Source organism: Amphibalanus amphitrite, unplaced genomic scaffold (assembly GCF_019059575.1).
Source record: "Amphibalanus amphitrite isolate SeventyFive unplaced genomic scaffold, NRLGWU_Aamphi_draft 000042F_arrow, whole genome shotgun sequence".
Classification (NCBI taxonomy): Eukaryota; Metazoa; Arthropoda; class Thecostraca; order Balanomorpha; family Balanidae; genus Amphibalanus; species Amphibalanus amphitrite.
Genome location: NW_024881538.1, coordinates 606,572 through 629,231, shown reverse-complemented (window position 1 = coordinate 629,231; position 22,660 = coordinate 606,572). Strand labels below are relative to the sequence as shown.

The 22,660-nt window shown below is 46.5% G+C and overlaps 1 protein-coding gene and 1 long non-coding RNA gene across 2 annotated transcripts; one reads left to right on the top strand and one right to left on the bottom strand.

The window, feature by feature from the left end:
* Window positions 1–1,843: 1,843 nt before the first annotated feature.
* On the bottom strand, window positions 1,844–20,869 carry LOC122376282. Its single transcript, XM_043356084.1, has 3 exons — window positions 20,686–20,869; window positions 11,522–13,152; window positions 1,844–2,782 (listed from the first exon to the last, which is right to left on the bottom strand). Exons 2-3 carry the CDS (start codon window positions 13,141–13,143, stop codon window positions 2,050–2,052), a joined length of 2,355 nt encoding a protein of 784 aa, XP_043212019.1. The 5' UTR covers window positions 13,144–13,152; window positions 20,686–20,869; the 3' UTR covers window positions 1,844–2,049.
* On the top strand, window positions 2,516–3,125 carry LOC122376293. Its single transcript, XR_006255585.1, has 2 exons — window positions 2,516–2,609; window positions 2,827–3,125. It is a non-coding gene; the product is annotated as an uncharacterized LOC122376293 (long non-coding RNA).
* Window positions 20,870–22,660: the final 1,791 nt, after the last annotated feature.

Below are 22,660 nucleotides of genomic sequence, written 5' to 3'. Positions count from 1 at the left end.
TGGAAGTGAGCGACAAGCGTGAAGTTAATAGTGATTATAGAAAAGGTAAACAAATGAAAAGGTAGAACAATGCATACCGGATGCCTGACAAAGATGTCCGGTCGATGACCTTCAGCAATCTAAAAGATGCATACTTGGCCAACGGAATCGGAATGGTGAAATCGTACCGGCAGTTCCGAGTGATTACCGAGTGTAACAATCGGCCTCCAATGAGCTGTAATAGACGACCGCGTTCTTCAATCACTATCGATCGATCGACCGCGATCGGTGACCTGAAGCCTCGGTAATCTGACCACTAATCACTCCAGGAGTGATCGGCATCGCTGCCAGTCCTTGGCCTGGCCGTTGGTGTCCACGCATCGTTACGACCAACACGCGTCACCGTCGTACAAACGCGTGTACTCGCAACCAACACAGTGAGTCACCGTGTCATTCAGCCGTCGAACAAACAGCTCCCCGTGAGGCAGAGCGGTGCGGGCGGCGGCGAGAGGCGGAGAGAGGGCGGGGGCTCGTCCTCCGCTCCTCCCACCTCCTCTATGGGGGATAATTTTTTCAGTACCTAAATTTCAGTTATTTTGCACTAGCATAAGTTCAGTTTGCACTATCGTCTTTTCGCAGGCAATTCCTGTCAAACACAGGTATATCCGGTCATTCCGCACTATTTTAGTTAGTATAGAGGCGATGCCAGATCTGGCATAATAAATGGGTGTGTGGTAGCTCATTTTGCACTAAATCCGGTATATGAGCACTATTCATGATTTCACTGCTGAGCACGAGCTACTGCTATGATCACAGTATTCTTGAGCCTTGAGGTATTTATTTTTTATGTTGTACGTAAGTTGGACATCAAAGTATGATCCTCCATTCAGCATATTACTTCCACGATGAAAACGGAATTGGAGCAAGTTTTGTTGCATAGGTCCTGCCCTCTACGCAATACACCACGCCCGGTGTGCTGCCCCCTAACGACTAATAGGCATGCTGGGTATATATTAGGTAAATTTGTGGAAAAAAATGCGCATCGCTTAGGTTCGTGGGACAAAATCATGTACGCAAATGTACGGTACACGGTCTGCCCACCGGCTTCATCTGGCTCACGATGCAGCGTGACCAGTGACCACTCATGCTCCTCAGCAAAGTACCACCCCCTCGAAATGAGAGCTGGCTCGGCGTTAGGCCGCTGAACGATGAAACGCTGCTGCGAAATGCTACAATCAAGATCCATCTAGTTGATGTGCGTCAATGACAGACACGTCCCTTCCACGACAGGTACGGAAGGGACGTCGAGTGCTTCCTACTAAGCATGGGAAAATGCCACCGCACATTTAGTTTAAGCATTTGCTACTGCAATGCTGTACCTACATGCCCATAGCGCCGTTAGATAACCTGACAGAATAAAGACAGCAGCACTGGCGGACCAGTACGCTTGGGCGGACGGTAGGACCCAACATCCTCGCGGAAATCGTCATCACTCTCCAATCTCTATGCTAAGAACCTCGCTCAGTTCACTCTTGGACAAGAAAAGGCAGGATGATCGGCACACGCTGAGGCTGTACGTAAATCAATCTATCCAAATGCCAAATCCGTCCAAGAAGCGCGCCTTGCGTCCTATCGGTCCTCTCAAAACGCATGCGCCGAAACAGACGCTAATCGACCTGGCAACAAACAATCTGTAGCTAGTACAGACTAGTATTGTAGTTTATTTCTCCATAATATACTAAAATCCTTCTAGATTTAGTAGGGATACCTAAACATCTACCAAAAATAGTGCGAAATGACTACCATTAGGTGCCATTCAAACTAAGTGTGTACTGTGTGTACAAAGTGTGTACTGTGTATATTTATCCACCCGAGCACAAAATTTGTGTACAGGGTGTTCCGAAAAAAGTGTCACAGTTTCAAACGTGTATTATAAACGCTTGACAAGTATTAACGCATTAAAACATACACCATATGAAAGCTCACGTTTGTCGTTTTTCAACAAGGTTACTCTCGTATCAGTGCTATAACTCCTTGCCAGAGGGCAGAGGAGTTCCTGCGATCACAAGTTTACGCGAACTTCTTGTAGTTCACGTTCTCGATATGGGCACCACCGCGGTTGAGACACGCCTTGATTCTGGCCTGGAAACTCTCAGCGACTTTCGTCAGAGTCTCGGGACCGACTTGATGCAGGTATCTTTCGACGTTCTGCTTAAGCTGGACCAGTGTCTTGGGCTTGCCTGCGTACACAGTGTCCTTGGCAGCCCCCCACAGCCAAAAGTCTAGCGGGTTGAGATCAGGGCTGTGGGGAGCCCACTCATGGGCGGTGCCGAGAGACATGAGGCGAGCGTTGAACAGCTCCTTAAGGCATTCGATACTCTCACGCGCAGTGTGAGGCGGAGCTCCGTCTTGCATGAACCATGCCTGTTGCAGTTGGTTATCGGTGAGCATATCGGTCAGATCCGCGTAGAATTCCCGGATGACCTCGCGGTAGCGCTCGCCATTGATGGTGACGGTCCGGCCATCTTCTTCGAACCAGTAGGGACCGAGGAGGCCGTGAGTGGCGTTGTAGGCCACGAAGGCAGTGACCTTCGGGCCCTTCAGCTGCTTCTCCGTTACTTCTTCCGGTGGTGAGTTACCCCAGAAAGTGTTGTTGTGGTTGTTCACCGCACCGTTCAGGTGGAAGTGAGCCTCGTCTGAGAACCAGACTCGGTTCACCCACCGCGCGTTCCTCTCCATCTTGTTGGAGATCCATTGACACATGACTTGCCGCTTTTGCCTGTCCCGATCCGTCATCTTCTGTCTGGTGGATATTATGTACGATGACAGTTTTAGCTCGTCGCATAGGATGCGTCTTACGCTGGTTTTAGCAAGTCCGAGCTGTTGAGAGCGTCGACGGAGCGACTTCTTGGGACTGGCAATGACGGAATTTCGCACGGCCGCGATGGTCTCTGGGGACTTTGAAACCGATGCTGGCCTGCCGCTGCTGCCCCTGTGAGTATTCAGGACTGAACCTGTTGTCTCAAAATGGTTAACAAACCTTGCAATGAGTTTGTTGCAGGGCAGATCTCGAGTTTCCATGTCACACTCGCGTCGAAGTCGGCGGCGGACGGTGACGTACGATTTCGTCTCGAACCATAATCGGACGATTTTGATTTTTTGTTCTGGCGAGAAAACCATCGTAGATTTTGGTGAACCGTTTTGTCCACCAAAATCGACAAGGGTTGTGAGCAACATATCTTAAGCCAAACTATTTCGGACAATTTTTACGGAAATCGCACGTGACTAAAATCGTGACACTTTTTTCGGAACACCCGGTATTGCATTCAAAATTGTATGATTCAAAGCTACTGGCAGATTCTAACTTAACCCTCGCCGGCACAGGCTATTTTGCGTCCCTCGACGGCACACGGGGGGGCGGTTGGAACGACCCCCTCGCGTTTGCCCCTGATCGAGCTAGAGCTTCTCGGAAAAACGAGCGCGTTGCCCGTCACGAGAGGAAGCCGATGATACCCGATTTTAAGGTCCTAGGTCATCGGTTCACCTTCCAGGTCAGGTCAATGACCAAAAAGTCTGGAAAATCGGGACCTGTTAGAACGTCATAAAGTGTGGCCGCTATGGTTTTTTCGGGGCGCTGATCACGAATATCATGTCAGTTTTGATCACAGATGATATCGTCATGCATTTAGGCCAGGCCGGGTCAGGTCAGGTCAGGTCAACCATTATGGGTCCTGCCGGGTATTCGTAGTGCGTGTCAACCGCCTCTGACAGCTTCATAACGTGTTACGAAGGCACCAAAATTACTTCTTAGGTGTTCAAATGGTTGCTAAATTCGAATGCAGCTCCAAAAACTAGCTTAAAAATGTAAAAGTCGAAAAAGTGAGCCGAGGTCATCAAAGGTCAATGACCTGACCTGACCTTCAGGTGATCTTGAGTCTTGACATACACCCTAATGTATGGGAGCAGCATCAAATCACATGTTTGATTGAACGCTTGAAACCACGAAAAGACTGCAAACGCGCGGCTAATGCGAGGACATACGCCGAATCGCGATTCCGGCCAAATATGGTCTCGAAAAGTAGGTCACAGGTCAAAGGTCATTTAGATCGGGTCATATTTTTTTAGGTTAGGTGTAAAATTGATCAACGCGACTGCGAGGGTACTGAAAGTTTCGTCGCGATCGGCCGTTTTTTACGTGAGCTATTTGCGAAAAGCCCTTAGGGGGGTTGCATCCTCTCCTCTGCAGGCGAGGTTAAAACCCTGAAAATTTTGGTTTCCGACAATACTCATGAGTTGCAGTTTTGACTATTGTTGTTAATAATATTGTTTTAGTGTCTTATTACACTTATTATGTTGCCTTAATAGTTCATAAATTGTTGTTTAATGTTTAATAGGCGTCATATACAGGGTGGAAAGTAATTACGCGAATATGTATTTTCTTACAAAAGTTATCCGCCAGTGGAGCACTTTGCATGAGCGCGGGTTGTCATAGATATAATGGTCGTGTTTGTTGTCACTTCATCTACCAAAAGTGGCCTAACTTTGGAGAATGACCTGGAAGGTCTTCAACACCTTTCGGCTTCGAGTGGTGCTGACGCCATACGCTGCTCAAGACCAACATAAGTGAAGAGCACAATTTGGAGCTGCCAGGGAAAATGCTTGTGATGATTTGATTGAACTGGAGCGGAAGGGATTCGTAGCAGTCTCGGCACCAGCATTACACAGTTATACATTTGTTTGAAGCATAAAAACATTTGAGAGGACTTTAGCCTTCCAGGCGGTGGGGGGGGGGGGGCCAAAATGCCCCCCCCCTTTAGTTTTTTCGATATATCTCGAGAACCGCTGCGCCGATCGTCACCAAACTTTGAGTACCCTTCCGTGAATAGCTATTGCACATTGTGACCAAAATTTTTCCAAAGGCTATGATAGGTTTGACGCTAATGACGTCAGAGTAACGTCATTTTTGCCATTTTCGACCCAAAAAAGGTTTCGCGAGAAGAGCTGCCGGGCCTACAGCTTTAGAGATACAGAAAAATGTTTCGGACATAAAAGGTGTAGAATTTAAAGGGCTACAAAAGTGTTATCTCAGATTTTTGAAGTTTTTGGATTTTGACCCCAAAAATAAAAAAATAGATTTTTTGAATATAACAGCCGAAAAATCCAAAAAGTTTTTTGAATTTCGAAAAAAAGCGGAATATATGTGATAGTGTCCCTACCACCTTCTATCTACATACCAAATTGGAGATCGATACCTCTTTTTTTGGCCAAGTTATAGCGAACAAACTTAAAAATTGATAACGTCAAATTTTCAAACTCGATTTTTAGCAATTCTAAACCTCGTAGCGCAAAAAAAAAGACCACCATTAGAATCCCCGTGACGAGCTGCATCGAATCAATAGGTACCCATTTCATGCAAAAATATCAACTTTGAAATTTGACCTTTTTTGACCTGACCTTGATGATGATATTTATTGAACAGAAAGTACTGGAACAAAGGAGTAAATAGGAGATTGGTGCAGAAGCTCAAGGCTTAACTCGGGGCACCTCTCTCCGTGCACACTCATTCACAAACATACAAGCTTACGTGCAGACTCGTACCTATGCGTTACACTATACACATTCATACAAACACATACTCTTAATCACTTGTACTGGCACGCGCACACGTAGCAATTCTTGGCGTATCAGGTAATTATTGTGTACTATTATTAGCGACACGTGCATACATGCACTCACACACGCGCGCTCTCACACACATCGCATTTTCAAACAGTTACACTACACTCCATCGTACGCATCATACATTCTCACACAATCAGTCATCGATGTCTCGCGTTCATTGCACATCAGCGACCACCGCACGAGGAGGAACACCCGCCCACAGCGCCCCGGAACAGCCGCCGGGAGCCGCCGCCCCACGCGCCCGAGAGATTTGGTGATCAAAATCTGTGGGAATTAATTATGTATTTCTGGAAACAGCTTGCCACCTCTCGTCCGCTGCCCGGGTTTAGTAACTCGCCATGAAGTAGCATCTTGAGTTGTTTAGATGTTGGCAAAGTTCGAAAGTCAAGATTGAGAATTGTGGATAGTTCCTCGAAAAGCGTTTGTCGAATATTATTGTGTGTAGTGCAATGAAGGATGTAGTGTTCCGCAGTTTCAAGTGGATGGCCGCATGGACAAGCATTACTGGTCCAAGCATTACCTTGACCTGACCTCCACCAGAAAGTGACCTAAACCGTACCTGATGGTCTTATAACCAACACCATTGAGTTGGAAATGAAAAACTGGCCATAAAACATGCATCGCACAACCTTAGTAAAGTTGGGTTCATGTGGTGACCCTTGGTGACCTTTGGTGACCTGACCTGTGACCTGACCTGGTATGACCAGTGACCTCTAATAGCAACATATGTACTAGACAACTGACGCCCTATCGCTGATTTTGGACAAAATGCGTTTTACTCGGTGTTATAGCGCTTTCCCTAGAAGCCCCGTGAACGGTGAAACATTTTATCTTTGACTTGACCTGTGACGTCATCGGTGACCCCGAGGTCAATGAAATTTGGTTTCCTTCAACAAATTTGACAGGGCTATCGAACGCCGTTTGAATTTTCCGGATCCGTCCAATCATTTCGGAGATACGGGAGGGGGGCAAAAAATGCCCCCCCCCCACCGCGCGGAAGGTGGCCGGGAGGCCCACTGCCTGCCGGGTTAAAAGCAAAGCCGTTCGCAGCAACCAAACCTCAGCGGATTCAGTCGCCGAATGGGTGGTCACCATGTCAGCGACAAAACCAAAACGCCGCCAGTCGATAAGGAAACTGGTAAAATAGCTTACTGTGGCCGGGTACCCGATCTGAGATATCACGATTCGCACATAAATCCGTGAAAAAAAAGCCGCTGAAACCATCGGGGTGACCGAAATTCACCAATTTACAGTAGGATTGTTGATAAAAGTTTTCCAAAAACCAACAAAGTAGAGACAGAGGAGGACGACAGAGGAGGGCGAGCAGCTAGCTTCGTGGTTGGGTGAGACATCTTTGCAGCTCTTTCAGCCGTCAAACCTGCAGTACAACTTCGTTGGGAGCTGCCGATGCGCCCTATGTCCCGCCCGTCCCAACCTTCAACCATCTGGCAAAGGAACACATCAGTGACACATGAGTCCCCGGATGGTGTTAGAATTAGGTACATGTAACTCCCAAAAAAGACACCTAAAAATAATATAGCCAGTGGAACATCCGCCCAGACGAGTGTCTCTGTATAATCCACGGTGCAGCAAAAGGGGCAAAATGATTAAACGCAATTTTGTGTCCGACACAAAGAATCTGTTCTTCGTGATTGGTTAAATCCTTACTTTCACGGCCAACAAAACTCAAGACTTGTGCCGTAAGTACCTGTTTTTCTTCAAAACATACAAAAAATGATCTGGGAAAAGCCAAGACCTTAATTCGATTAAAAATATGCAGGTGACTCCTCAGGAGACCGTCTAAAAGCTGCAAGGAGCCACCAATACCGATTGCCTCACTGGACAGCTCCAGAAGGTGTGGGCTGAGCTTTGGCCAGCAGTTGTTCACATGCCATGATGCCAATCATGCCGGAACGCCTATTGTCAATGTATCGCAACTATGTAGATAAGGATAAAGTAAAACTTATAGTTTTCATCTCACCGCCGTTTTTTCCATTGCTAGATGATGAAAAAGTATATTCGCGTAATTATTTTTCACCCTGTACTGATGATAATGCAAGCAACCGCGCTCAGTCTTCCTATGGGCTATCCTCGTATTTGCCTTTCCGTCGTAAACAGAACGGTTTCAAAGGTAATATTACGGCCACTGAATGATCGCGATCCGGCGGGACGGCCGGTCCCCCGGGCGCGTATTCGCCAATTGTATTACACGAATCGGCCGACCAATAGCGTGCCTCCTGAGTGACGTCAGCGTGGCGTCATACTTTCGGTCCTCGCCCTTGGTGGCGTCTATTGAAGCTAGGTTTTAAGTTAATGACATTTAAGCTGTTTGGACAATGTTGTCGCCGTGGCGAAGTGATTAGAGTATCGGACTGGTGATTCCGAGGTAGGTTGTTCGAATCCACTCGGCGACTTCGATTTTCGTGTCATCTGTCATTGTGCGTTTTTTATACATTTGCAACGGCGTGCACCTAAGAAATCAGACGTAGGCATTCTTCTAATGAATATGTTGCATAAGATAGATATTTGCAGTCCAACCGATTGGTTCGGTTTCGGTATTTTCCAATGGTCTTTGTTTGTATTTGGTTTGGTAGCGGTGTTCTGATTTTCTGTGATTGACATCACTAATGCATAGTGCATACTATGCGAACGTAGCCAATGGAAAGACAAATGGTGCTGGACGATGGCCATTCATTGATCAATATTTCTCACTGCCAATGGGTGATAGCACGCAGCATTGACAGGGGCGGCGCTGACCTTTTGAAAGTAGGTGGGCACTTGGCAAGGTAAAGTACCTAAAAGTAGCGAAAACTAAGATGAAAAGTAAAAATCGCACGCTGGTAAGCATAGCTTTTCGTGTAAGAATCACCATGCACAAAAAAAGTTCGGCATAGCTGTTAGCGTAATCACGGGACGAGATATCAGTTTCCAGCCGTCAGAGCGTCATCTATAGGAGCTATGCCCTAACTATAACTTACATTTCAGCCGCCAGGGGGATACCTAAGTCCCCTTACTTGGAATCTAGTTAAAGTCAAAAAGATTTATAAATTATATTAGACGTTTATGAAAATAACTTGGGACTGGTTGTTAAGTTGCATGCTCACGGCGGGCTGTTATCAATTTATCTCTATACATGTCTTATCTGATCCATGAAATAATACAGGAATCCGTTGTCATTCGAGTGTGTTTCATAATAGCTCTTCCGACTTTGACGAATATCGACAGTGCCGTAACAAAATTGGTAGTTCAGGTATAGACTGCAACTGCAGTTCTTTTGCAACTTATTCCTTAATCAGATGAATACTTGTCAGAGATTTATTGGGCGTACGATATTGGCGTGCGAACGTAGGGGCCAAAAATGCGCGTCTACGACCGACTTCTTTTTAAGAGAAAAGAACCGCTAAAGCAAGAATCAATCCGACCTTTCGTCCACCACACCGAGACTCTAACCACTCGGCTACGGCGACACATGCATGTTTAATAGCCATATACAATTCCAAAAAAGTCTCAACTCAAATCTAGCCTCAATGCATGCATTGTCGCGGCGGATGGCTATGACGTCGCACTAGAGATGTCGCTAGTTGATGGGCCGATTCGTGTAATACAATTGGCGAATACGCCCCCCGGGCGGTAGGCGCCGCGGCGCCCGCAGACGGCCCGCCCCCCCCCCCCCCCCGGGGTAGGCGAGTCGGCGGGGAGGGAAGAGTAAGGGAGGGCGGCACCCTGCCCGGTCACTCTCACCTGGCTCACTGCCGTCACGTGCTCTGCTGAGGCTCTCAAGCCACCGGGATCTCCGGTCTCTAGCTCCGCGGGTCACCGCAACCCATTCCGTGGTATGTTCAAGGCAGACTGTGCGGTAGGGTAGTGTGGGGTAATTTGAACATATTTTTACGTCTTCTCCGTTGTACCAAATTCCAGCTCAACCCTGGATGAAGAAAAACTGTTTCAGTAGCGCATGTGTCACTTGCTTTCACCATGCAAGCCTCATTTTTGGACGAGCCGGGCATACCTTGAATAGCATAGCATCACTTCTCCACCAAGTCACGGTGTGTTCAAATTGCCCCACCGTGGGGTAATTTGAACATACTGTCTTTACCTGCCATTAAAAAGATAGTCTCGCCAGCACCGATGTTGTTTGACCCATAAACAGAGCAATTCTAAAAATACCATCACTTGAAAAATCAACACAACAACAAAAATAAGAGTTGCAGAGTATCAATATCTGCACGCTGCACACCGGTCAGTTGACAGAATTCGCCTCTCTTCAATTAGCAGAACGTCTATCATCTCCGTTCGATAAAAACTCTACCAAACCTTACTTCATCTGTTATAGTGGTGCCAATCGGAACCTGGACATTCGGAGTTCCGATTCTTTATAATGTCCAATTCAGAATTGATTGCACAAAGGTATAGAAGTCTGGACAACGTTGGACGATGACCTGCCACACTTAAAGGGACACTCCCACCTTAACATTAGTTTTGAGTTGAGATAGCCAAATTGGTGGCCATGGCCTGCAAATAGCGGTTTGGGCACTCACAACATCGAAAAATGCTTTAATTCGAAGATATGGAATTTCAAACTTGCAGTTTTCGGATTCTAAGGGGCTAATGCATTGGAATGCCCCCTTAGAATTTGTGACGTCAGCGGAGATCTAATGATTTTTAAATCTTAGACTAAAACCATCGTTAACACGTGGTGGTATACGCTGCTTTGCGCGCAACGTCTGCCGCACTTTAAGGCTGCCAAATTATTGCTTCCAAATAAAGTCGCTAGTATCAGGGGAGATCCCAAAAAGTAAACAAAAGTAAAAGCCTAATATCTTGAAAACCAGTGAATATTTTTCGGTGAAATTTGGTAGATATTCGTTTTCGCTCTTTCTGAACCAAGGGACATCACTTTCATGCCAATTCAATAACTTTTTTGAAGGTGGGAGGGTCCCTTTAAGCATTTTTATCAAGTAATCGTGCGTAGCATTGATTGGCGAATGGAAAGCTTGTTAAGCTCTCAATATAATGAACACTTTTCGGCTGGTAAAATTACATGATAAAGCAATATAAATGACGGTTTTGAGTGTTGATAGCTGCATAATTTTCGGACATATTTGGACAAATAGTTGACTTTAACATTTTTGGACGGAAAATCAACGAAAATGCCAGACATTAGGCGGATATTAGACGTAAATTTTATAAAACTGGCATCACTTATCTGCTACTGCTTTGGGTCAAAAATATTGGCAAAAAAACTGGGAGCGTTGTTTTTTCGGAGCTATCCCTGTCTTCATTGAAATTCTCACACTATGTTCAAATTACCCCACGCTAAAAGTTATTTTGCAATTTTTAAAAACAGGGTTCAAAAGCAAATTTCGTGGATTGAAGGCACTGATTAGGTCATTGTACAACAAAAGCCGTTGCGTATTAGGCGCTAACAATGCAAGATTTTGCGCTGCAATGAAGTTGCAATGACGTGTTGTTAGGCGTTTATCCTTGCGAAATTGATTTTTTACACTGTGCGTCAACATCTTCATTCCCTGAAACTTTAAACCCCATTCATATGATAGCCCTTTTAGTTACGATAATTTCTCTCATTGGTCTTATTGTCATGCCACTTATGGATTTTCCGTAATTTTGTGTTATTCACACTATGTAATTGCCCCGCATGTTCACACTATCCCACCCTACCCTATATAGATACCCCAATGTGTGGGCATTGGCTGTCCTGCGGACACCAACGGCCCCTGGCTGCTGCTTTGGGGCGTCATCGGACAGGCAGCTGGCGAGGTTTTCCAGGGCGAGGCACGGCACCAGGGAACTCGTCATCTGTCGACACATCGGGCACTGGCGCGACTGACCACCCCCGTACCTCAGCGGCTGAGCATGGCTGGCTTCCTCAATGCAGCCTCGACAGAACGTGTGTGAGCATCCCAGGGTCACCGGCCTCTTGAATACGCCCAGGCAAATGCTGCACTCGAGACACTCCCGCTGCTTCTTAATCTGCTCACGAATTGTGTCAGCTTGAGTTTCTGCGTCTTTCCCTTTCTTGGTTTCTTGTGCTTTTGCTTTATCGACATCGCGACCCTCAGACTCCTTCAACAGCATCTGTAGGGTGACCAGCTGCTGCCCCAGCTCAAAGTTCATCCGCTTCATAGTGGTGACGGTCTCCTCGCTGGCTGTGTAGTTGGTCAGGAGTCGCGTGTGCTTCTCAGTCAACTCTTGGCATTGGGCTTCCTTTTCGGCCATTTCTTTCCTGTAATTTTCCTCATCGTGCTCTCGTTTTTTCTGTTCCTGTTCTCTCTGTTGCTCCAACGCTTCCCGTTCGCGTTCATGGATCGCCAATGTCTCTTGATCTCTAGTCTGCTTCTCGGTTAATGTTTTAAGCTCCTCCTGCAGTTGCTTCTCTTTTTGCACAAATTTTTGCTCTTTCGACTCCCATTCCTTTTCTTTCTCCTGCCAGGTTTTCTCTAAACGCTCCCAATTCTTCTGTCGACAGTTCCATTCCTCCTCTTTGCGGCGCCATTCTTGTCTCTCCATATCCACTTCCTCTTCTGCTTTTCCTTTGGTCCATTCAAGACCCTCCCGATCTCGCTTTCTCTCTTTCGCGCCATCTTTCTTGGCGATTGTCTCAGTTCCCTCCCCGGATCCTGACTCTTCGGTGAGATCCTGGTAGCCGGTTCCTTCCGCATCATCGTGCCCTCTGGCAGGAGTCTCATCCTTTGCGATCGGTGACCCTAAGATGGCACTGTCCTTCGCCTTGAGCACACCCAACACTTCCTCCTCTGTCCATCCGAAGAATGTTAGCACGCGCTCATTGTGCGCGTCCCGTAGGCTATGGCTCTTGTAGCACCGTTCCCCGTACTTGCAGCGTGCGCGCGCGAACGCCTCGCAGTAGTGCAATCGCAGGCAGTGGCGTTGACAGCCCTGTCCGCTGTAGACTGACTTGCAGAGACTAGGCCTGGTCGGCTGTCGGCGTATCTGTTCTCTCAGACGTCTTAGCACCTCTGAAACGGGCGTGTCGCTCAGACCGGCCTTCATGAGGGCGTGCATGTTGTGCGCGCTGTCCACCACACTGTGGATGAGCCCGCAGTTGTCCAGTGGACATTTGTCCAAGACGTGCCGGTGACAGACGTGCAGTCGCACGCAGTCGGCTGCTGTACAGACGCCCATGTTGTACATGTGACACACACTGAAGTTGTGACCGCGAGCACGCTGCCGCATTATGTCCAGCGCCCGGGCCATGTCGCCAGGAGAGGACCAGCCCAGCGGCACCAGCAAGCGGAGGTTCCGGGGCGTGTACAGCATGTGGGACAGGGAGCAGCCGCTGCCCGTCGCACATCGACCAAGCAGGAAGCGGTGGCACAGGTGCAGCGCGCGGCAGTCCTGACGCTCGCAGCCCGCTCGCTGACTGTAGTCACTGCAGGTTGGAGGAAGGAGCCTCCTTTGCTGCCGCTGTTGTGGCCGCAGCCTGGCATGAGGTAATTGACTCATCCCTGCCGCCTGTGAATATAACGTTTGTGTGAAAATAGCTGTAAATGTGAGAACAACTATGCATGTTTTGTCATTGACTGCGGAAGTGTTTTCAATCCTTGTTGGTTTCTTCCCATGCCATGCAAGTATTGTCCGTAAGTTAGCGTCAGCAGAGGCAAGTGGCAACGAATACAGAGTCTGATTCAGAATCGCGTCAAAAAATATTGTCAGGTCCTTTTGGGGGCGGGAGACACGAATATCACATTTATTTTGACCTAGCACCCCCTTTCATACCTTAATCGTCCCTTAACCCGCGCCCCACTGGGGTCTGCGTATAACACGCCCTGGGGGGAGCTCTTAGCCCCCCTCCTAACTCCGAAACTATTGGACCCCCCCCCCTCCAGCGGGTGGTAGGGTCCGCCAATTGCCTAACGAGGCGCGGGTAAAGAGACGATTTAGGGATAAGGGATAGGAGACACACATCTGGAACCCTTGACTAGTTATTGACCCGAGGAATCGATTGGGACCATTAACCCGGGCGGGGCTGGGGGGTAAATTTTATCCCCCTGGCGAATTTTTGCAATATCTCAAAATGGCGGCGCGCAGCGCCGTCAAACTTTCACTACCTTTTCTTACATCAATTTGACACGTTTCCTGAAAATTTGAGCGAAATCCTTTGGATTTTTTTTTTTGTTGAGAAAATGACGTTTTAGTGACGTCATGTTCGCCATTTTCGCCTCAAAAACGGAAATATTTCAAACGCCGTTAACATCTTCATTTTAAAGGGAATCAAGACGCAACAAAAAAGGTTATACGTGATTCTAGTTTGTCTATCAAATGGCTATCTCGGTTTTTAGAATTTTTTAAAATTTGGCCCAAAAGGTTTCAAAAAACTGAATTTTTTAAAAGAATCGGTTCAAAAATGTGGGAGTTATTCAAAATTTTATGACGTCACGACAAACAACTTTTTTGAAAAATGATTTTTTGAAGTTCTAGACCTCGTACGGAAACAAAAATAGCACCATTCGATTTGCCGTGAAAAACTGAATCAGATAGACACCTTTTTAGGCCTTAACAACCAACTTCAAACCTTGACCTCACTTGACCTGACCTTGACCTAACCTCGACCTGAAATTCATCCAGATGTGGTCCATATCACCCATTGAGTGTGCCTATTGAATTCTATGAATAAAATGACCCATAAAACATGTGTCGCACATGCCCTTTTCTACATTTCGTTTTTGGTGACCTGACCTGACCTGACCTGACCTGACCTTGACCTTGACATATGAATGATATTGTATGCAACGAATATTGTCTTAGTAGCCTAAGAACACGTTTTGGGCAATCAGTCTCAGTCCATGACTCCATTCTTCGGCAACTACGGTGCAAGGCCGATACTGTAGAAACTTGCAAATTGTACCCTTGACCTGACCTTGACCTTGACCTCAAACTTTTAATTAAGTTCATGTTTTTTAGTTGTTCGTGATGAGATCTTTCGATTGGCGTTTGAATTTTCCAAATCGGACCATAAGTTCGGGAGATAACAGAGGGGTAAAATTTACCCCCCAGGCCCGCGCGTTCGGCTGGAGACCCCAGCCCCGCGCGGGTTAAGACGTTTTCACGACGGCCATCTGGTACACATTTGGTGCACATCTGGTACAGATTAGGTGCAGATTTGGTCAAATCAGGTTCAGTGTGTCTCTTAGCAGCTATCAGCTAGGGTTGCACTAATTGCTTATATGCCTGCTTTGTCATATTATCAGAGAGCATCATCGATTAAAATACTGAAATAAATTCATAAAATGAAGATATTTGCTGTGATTGTGAAATAAATTAGGTGCAGATTTGGTCAAATCAGGTGCATTCGCCGGATACCCCCTCGTGAAAACGGCTATTATGAACCTAAGAAGAGGCCTTGAGGCACTTTTGACGCGCCCCGTCTTTTAAGAGACGATTAACCCGCGCCCTGCTGGGGGGGGGGTGTTTGAACACCCCCCTTGTGGTTTTTTGCGAATATCTCAAAAACGGCGGCGCGGAGCGCCGCCGTTTTTGGTACACCTTATCATACATCAATTCTACACATGTTGTGAAAGTTTCAGACCAAGGTCATTCAAGGTCAGGTCACCAGGTCACTTGAAGTGACCCCACCTCATAAAAAGTTTCAATGTCTGTCATAGCTACACCGAGTGACCGATCGCTTTGAAACTTTCAACGATTGATAAGGGTAACAGTATCTATAAAATGTATATCTCGGAATTTTGATATCGGTGACCTAAGGTCAGGTCAATTTTGCGACCTCCCCATTATAAGTCAATGGGAGAAAATTGAAATGCTCCTCTTTTGGACGAAAGACATCATGAACACTCCCAAACACCGAATTACAAGTGGTTTAGACACACAGAACATGAAAATGGTGTCCGTGACCCTTGGTTATGCCCTGAGGTCATCTTAGGTCACGAATGGTATCTAACAGTTTTTCGCAAATAACTTTTGATAGAGGCATGCTAGAGCAATGAAAACGCCTTAGATGTGTTCAGCTCGACGATACGGATCGACTGATATGCAACATGACCCTTTCCGGTCAGGTCATGACCTTGACCTGAGGTCAAATTTTCAAGTTAACCTTTCAAGGTCAAGTTATAGTTAATTCGATGCGTCTTGACGAGAGAAACACGATGCCGGTAAAAGTAAGCTCGTACAAGGCTTGGGTAAAAAGTTATTGCAGAAAAACTGTTTCCGAAAAAATCGGCTATTTTTGCAGTTTTTGCCCCCTGCAGGCAAAACCGTTAACCCTCGCCGGACCTATTGGTTTTCTACATACGCGCCGGCCGAGGGGGGGGGGCGGGTACGACCCCCCCCCCCTCGCCGTTTCGCCCCTGGTGGAGCTAGCGCGTCGCGGAAAAAACGAGCGTGTGCGCCGTTACGAGACGCAGAGATTGGTACCCGATTTTAAGGTCCTAGGTCAACCGGTGACCTCTGAGGTCAGGTCAAGTGCCCCAGGGTACGGTTCAGTTTTTGGTGAATAACTTCGCAAAAAACGGCCGCACAGCGCCGATTTTGGCAGCATTGTGTTCGCCTCGCTCAGGCGCGTCGAATGATATACCTTTTGTCCGGGTCAGGTCAACTTGGGGTTTTGACCTCAGGTCAAGGTCAGGTCAGCACCCCCAGGTCACGAAGTTGGTCGAAAGAGGTCATGTCGCATATCATTCGATTCGGCAGGCCTTCATGAGTCCATTGGTGCCTTTCCCGACTCGCTAGCTCAATTTGATCAAGAGTTATTGACGAAAAACTAATTTGACCTTGATGACGTCATAAATGACGTCACGCAAGGTCAACATTGCAAAAGTGGCGCATCTAACCTTGCAAGGAGTGCATCAAATCACGATTCTGTGTGCTTGAGATAGTTGGAGATCGTTCCCGGCGCCAGAATAGCAGTTTGAATTTTTCCCCATTGACTTATAATGGTGAGGTCACGAAAATGACCTGACCTCATATGACCTTTAGGAAAAATCCGAGATATACAAGTTGTGGGACTCATAATGGATACTAGATCCTGCAAGTTTCATTTCCCTGTGACATTTCCTCTGGCAGTGAGGGCGTTGCGAAGTTGCGACATCTGAAGACCGTGCAGAGGTTCACTTATGACGTCATAGGTCAGTGACCTGACCTGACCCAAAAATGCGGTTGGTGTCAAAAGATCCGGCTTGGATCAAAGGTCAGGTATGCCAAGTTTCAGCTCTCTATCGCCAGCGTGTTCGGAGCTATCGCGAAAAAACCCTATGGGGGGGCGGCACCCGCCCCCCCCTCGGCCGGCGAGGGTTAACGTTAGGTCAAATCTGAGCGAATTACTCAGAAAGGGCGTTAATAGGGCTATCGAATGCGCTTTTCCGCAGCGCTGTAGCTCTATTGGTTCCCGAGTTATGCGTTGGCTTCTTGGAAATTTTCGACATTCGACCTGGAAATCGGCGAAATTTTGCCTTCAATGACCTCTGGTGACCTGACCTTTGACCTGAGCAAAAAATTGACCGAAGTGATTTCGTCATTATTTTTGACGCTCTTTCGAACGCCGCCTTCCGCGTATCGCTACGTGGCCCAGGAGCCGAGTTACAAGGGGGGGTGTTCAAACACCCCCCCCCCCCAGCAGGGCGTGGAAATCCAGGACCCCCAGCCGGGCGCGGGTTAAGGGATAAGAGATAGAAAGCACACATCTGGAACCCGAGACTGAGATCAGATATTGACCCGAGGAAGCGTTTCTCTCCATTATTTTGACCCTCAGATGAAGCCTTGAGACACCGTTGACGCGCCCCATCCTTTAACCCGCGCATGACTGGAGTATTTTCCATAACCCGAGTGACTGAGGGGGGGGGGCTCTCCAGAGCCCCCCTCCTATCTCCGAAACTACTGGGCCGATCGTCAAAATTCAAACGGTGTTTGATAGCCCTGGAAAAACTGTCGAGCGAAACCTATTTTCATTTACCTCGAGGTCACTGATGACGTCACAGGTCAGGTCAAAGTAAAATTATCGGCATTTTTGCTTGTTTACAATTTAGGCTCTGGCCGCCGGCTGACAAGTCTGATCAGGCTCATTTTAAGTTTACGCACTCCTTGATATATGCCTTAGATACCCTGAGGGTACCGAACTTTAACTTTGAATTTTTCAGGTCAAGTTCAGGTCACGAAAATTATTTATCATGTATCGGTCACGTGACCCATGTTTTATGGTCCATTTTACACGTAGATTTCGAAAATGATACTGTCTGTGTCATTTGAGGTCATTTTCAGCTGAACTTACCGGAGGTCAGGTCAATTTCAGGTCAGAAAAGCTCAAATTTTGAAAATGAAATTTTTCAACAAAAAGGTGCCTATCAAATGCAGTTTGAGCTCGGGAACACGATGGTGCCATTTGTAATGCTGTACGATATCAAAAACGTGCTGAAAAATGGCTTTGAAAAATATATAATTTCGTAGAAGAATAACCGTATGCTCACTATCTTTTAACAATCCAAAATTAGCCTAAAATGAATGAATATATTTCGGAAACGTTCCTTCTTCAGTTCAAAAGTTAACTATACAAGGCACAGAAATGTACAAATTATTGAACGTCACAAAAACGCCGAATTAACTGATCCCACCAACGGATATTAATGACATTCTCGTGCCATATAAGTAGCACGGCCTCTTTTAACCAATGTAAGACTAAATTAACAGGCAGGCATAAGATAGCGTAACCGAATCTGTACAACTGTATGAGATCACTTTGACCCAACGAATTACTATTCTAGTCATCTCACAAACAAACAATATAATTACAACAAACAAGCAATGTGTACACAACCAACTACTCAGTAGATCGATTGTCCAGCCAGCAATATAGCCATTCATCCAATTGTTCAATCCACTGGTTACACCCATTGCATTCAGTCAGGGAGTCGATAAACCTTCAAACATCCATTCTAACATTCAATCAACCATTCTATCATACAATCAAGCATCCATTCAATGAACCAATCAACCATTCTATCATCCAATCAGGCATCCAATCAACCATTAAATCAATCATACCTGTGATCGTCCATTCAATCACCCTTTCAATCATCCATTCAATCAACCATTCAGTATTCCATTTAATCATCCATATAATCATCCATTCAATGATTCATTAAACATCGGCATTATTTTTTTTTTAACATCAAACTAAGCATTTCAAAAGCCATGCAGATCAACCAGTCATGAGGCTATCCCAATCCCAACATCTATCACGTTTCAGACTAACAGTTCACACTAATCACAGAACTGCCCAAGATGCAATGTTGGTGTTTAGGGCTGGTCGGTAAACTCGGTATGTCCTTATCCACAGTGACTCTGCTATTTTTCTGTCTCTGCTGGTGTTACACGTCTGTAGAATCCGAAATATATTCATTCATTTTAGGCTAATTTTGGATTGTTAAAAGATAGTGAGCATACGGTTATTCTTCTACGATATTCAATCATGCTGCTCATTCTAGTACTTCGCCACCTTATTAAAGGGATCCTCCCACCTTCAAAAAAAGTTAATGAATTGGCATGAAAGTGATGTCGCTCGGTTCAGAAAGAGCAAAAATGAATATCTACCAAATTTCATCGAAAAATATTCACCGGTTTTCAAGATATTAGACTTTTACTTTTGTTTACTTTTTGGGATCTCCGCTGTTCCTAGCGACTTTATTTGAAAGTGCGGCATTTGTTGCGCGCAAAGCAGCATATACCACCGCGTGCTGCCAAACGTTTTAGTAAAAGATTTAAAAATCGTTAGATCTCCGCTGACGTCACAAATTCTAAGGGGGCATACCAATGCATTAGCCCCTTAGAATCCGAAAACTGCAAGTTTGAAATTCCATATCTCCGAATTAAAGCATTTTTCGATGTTGTGAATGCCCAAACCGGTATTTTCAGGCCATGGCCACCAATTTGGCTATCTCAACTCAAAACTAATGTTAAGGTGGGAGGGTCCCTTTAAAACATATAATTGTAAAATTTTGACAATAATGCAAATAACTTGGCTATTTTTTAAGATATTGGGCTAAAACTTGCTAGTGTAGTTCATTAGTGTGTGTTCTATCACATCCATTCCGGTCTTGCGAAAAATCAAAAAGTTCTTAAAAAAAAATCAAAATATTTTTTTTTTTGTAATTGTAAAAACATATTTTTCAAAATTTCAAAATTTCGAAAATTCGGGATAGCAGTATGATAGCTACGTGTATTGTTAGTCCACTGATGCAAAGAAATTGGATCTAGCTTTAAAACTAAGCTCTTGAGAGCGTTTGCCGTAATTCAATATTTTGCATCAAAATCGGCCAACATGACGTCACTCTGACGTCATTTCCGGCCAAACCATGGTAGCTAGAAAGTTGAAATTTAAACACAAGGTGTCAAATTGATGCCGCTGAAGGTGCTGCAAGTTTCGTTTTGATCCGTGAATTGGTTCATAAGATATTGCCGAAAAACGGGAGGGAGGGCTATGTAGAGCCCCCCCCCCCCCCTAGTCATGCGCGGGTTAAGGAGCGATAGGTAAAAGGATGAAAAAGGGGAGCTAGGCCAAAATAAATGGGATGCTTCTGTTTCCCGTCCCCAAATTGACCTGGCCAGAGTTTTTGAAGCGATGCTGAATCCATTCGTTGGTGTTGCTGACGCTAACTTCACGAACACTGAGGGTAGGGAAATAGGCCCCATTTGTAGTTGCTTATCACTTCGTAGCTGGGAATCCGATCATAAGTGAATGAATTTGAGCAGCGAAATTTAAAGCAAAATGTCCAGAGAACGCAATGAGCACAAAATTTCACCTTTCAGGTGATGTGGGACAAAAATTATTTAGCAAAATAAATTATCCTGAGCTACTCGCCCCAGGCTACATTACCTACCTATAACCTGTATAATTACCTACATCGTTAAACGCACTTTACGGTGATGAACACGTCCTTATGTACTTCTCTTTAGGTACGTACTTCTAGTTTACTAGTTAAAAAAAAAAAAAACGTTTCATCTTCTAGCTGAGGTTACGTATTTTAAACCCAACAAACTCACCTTGATTTGAGAGAAATATCACTAGACACGCTAAGAAAGATTGTATGCTCGCATTTTATGTTGAGCTGTGAATACTTCACCGTCCACTCCGCAACTGCGTGGCCTTCTCTCTCGCTGCGGTCGCTGTGCGGGCCAAATCTTGCAGCGAGCTCTTCCCTTTGTTCCTTGTCGTGCGGACGGGGAGTCACTCGGGAAAACCCATGACAGGCTGCAGTCTGCTAGGGTTGCACTGACTCTGCACAGTGCACAGCCCACAGTGCACATGTTCTCTGCACTCATGTGACCGGAAACATGACGTAGGTACTCCACTGCACCGCATCCTTGTCTCACTTCTCTGGGCGCCAGACCGCTTCTACATCATTCCGCCTACAGAGTGACTTGGTCTGGTTTTGTACAGTGATGATGATAGCCGAGTTGCAACTAAGTTCACAGCACTTGTATCTGTCAATCAAAATATGCCGACCAACATGAGTGAATTAATTGGGCAATGGGTTTATCGACTGAGCGCATGCACAAGACGAATGACCAATCCGAGAACTTTGGCAGCGTACGAACTTTGGGACAAAACGAAAGAAAAGAGGTCCCAGGTAGAGGACCCGGGTCCAGGTAAAAGGTAAAAGGTTTACCGGGTCCAGGTAAAAAAGGACCCGGTCTGGCTGCTGTTGTTGTAGCAGTGTTATAGTACGCGTGTAAAACTACCTGAGCTGCATCTCTGCACGGTGTGTACCGGCTGGATGACGGTCGTGGTGACGACTCTGTGCGCCGCCGGCCGCCGCAATGAGCCCATTTCAATGCCGCGCCGTCGCGGGTCGGTGTGTAAGTTTTGTGTCGGCTGGCGGCGAATCGGCCGGCATGGGACCCGCTCGGTACTTGGTCGTAGCGCTCTCACCCCGCTGGGTGAATATTAACCAGGCGCGGCGCGACCCCGACCCGCATACCATATTACAGTGGCCTGTGGCAGTCGGCTTCGAACGAACTATGTGGCGCTAACGTGGCTCTAATGACACGTACCTATGTGGATGATAACTTGAAAATCGGAACGTTGAATCCCGGCATTAATGTGTGTATGAGGCAAAACCATTTTAACTATTGCAAACTAAGTCCCGATTCGCGAAAGCTATCATGCTGCGCGCGGTAACCGTTGTATACAACGGTATAGTACCTATAGGTCCGATTGGGCCCGATGAGCCAGTGCCTGTAGGTTAGGTAACGAGTCATAATTGACTCGTGGTGCCGACCAGCTGTGCTGTGTGATTGTCATCCCTACCGGGGCGATAGTCTGAATGAGACAAGATGCGTATTCTTGTCCTGCACATACGTACAGGTGACTGAACGACGCGACGGAAGGCGAGAGGGGCGGGAACCGAAGGGTAAGCATTATTCATTACTAGCCCTCAGCAGCGCCAGCAGACAGGAAAAATGTTAAACGAGTGAATTTTAATACTGGGATAAGTGTAGAAATAAAACATGCATGCAAAAGGTCATCAGACTTCAGTCATTGGGGCAATACGTAAGAACAAAATGCTCAGCAGTGAGCAGGACATATTAGTCGAACTATGGTTTCCCTCTGGCTGTCTGGCTGGGGGAGGGGGGGAGGGAGGTTTATCATACAGTTCCTTCTGGAAGCTGGCAGCGGAAGCCCGGGGGAGGGGGAGGGGCCCCAGACAGGCGGCGCCGAGACACATCCGTCCGTTCGTCCGTCGGTGAATATCGGGCAATCACCCAGCACCCAGAACACTCCGGACAAGACGCCAGCCTTCAACAGAGCTGAGCTCAGTTCTTCAATCTAGAATACCTTAACCCTCGCCGGCCGAGGGGGGGGGGCGGGTGCCGCCCCCCCCCCATAGGGTTTTTTCGCGATAGCTTCGAACACGCTGGCGATAGAGAGCTGAAACTTGGCATACCTGACCTTTGATCCAAGCCGGATCTTTTGACACCAACCGCATTTTTGGGTCAGGTCAGGTCACTGACCTAT

Coding starts and splice junctions, on each gene's coding strand:
- LOC122376282 (XM_043356084.1), bottom strand. CDS start 13,143: ATGAGTCAATTACCTCATGCCAGGCTGCGGCCACAACAGCGGCAGCAA. Junction 2,783..11,521: donor AGCCATGCTCAGCCGCTGAG/GTACGGGGGTGG, acceptor AATATCCACCAG/ACAGAAGATGACGGATCGGG.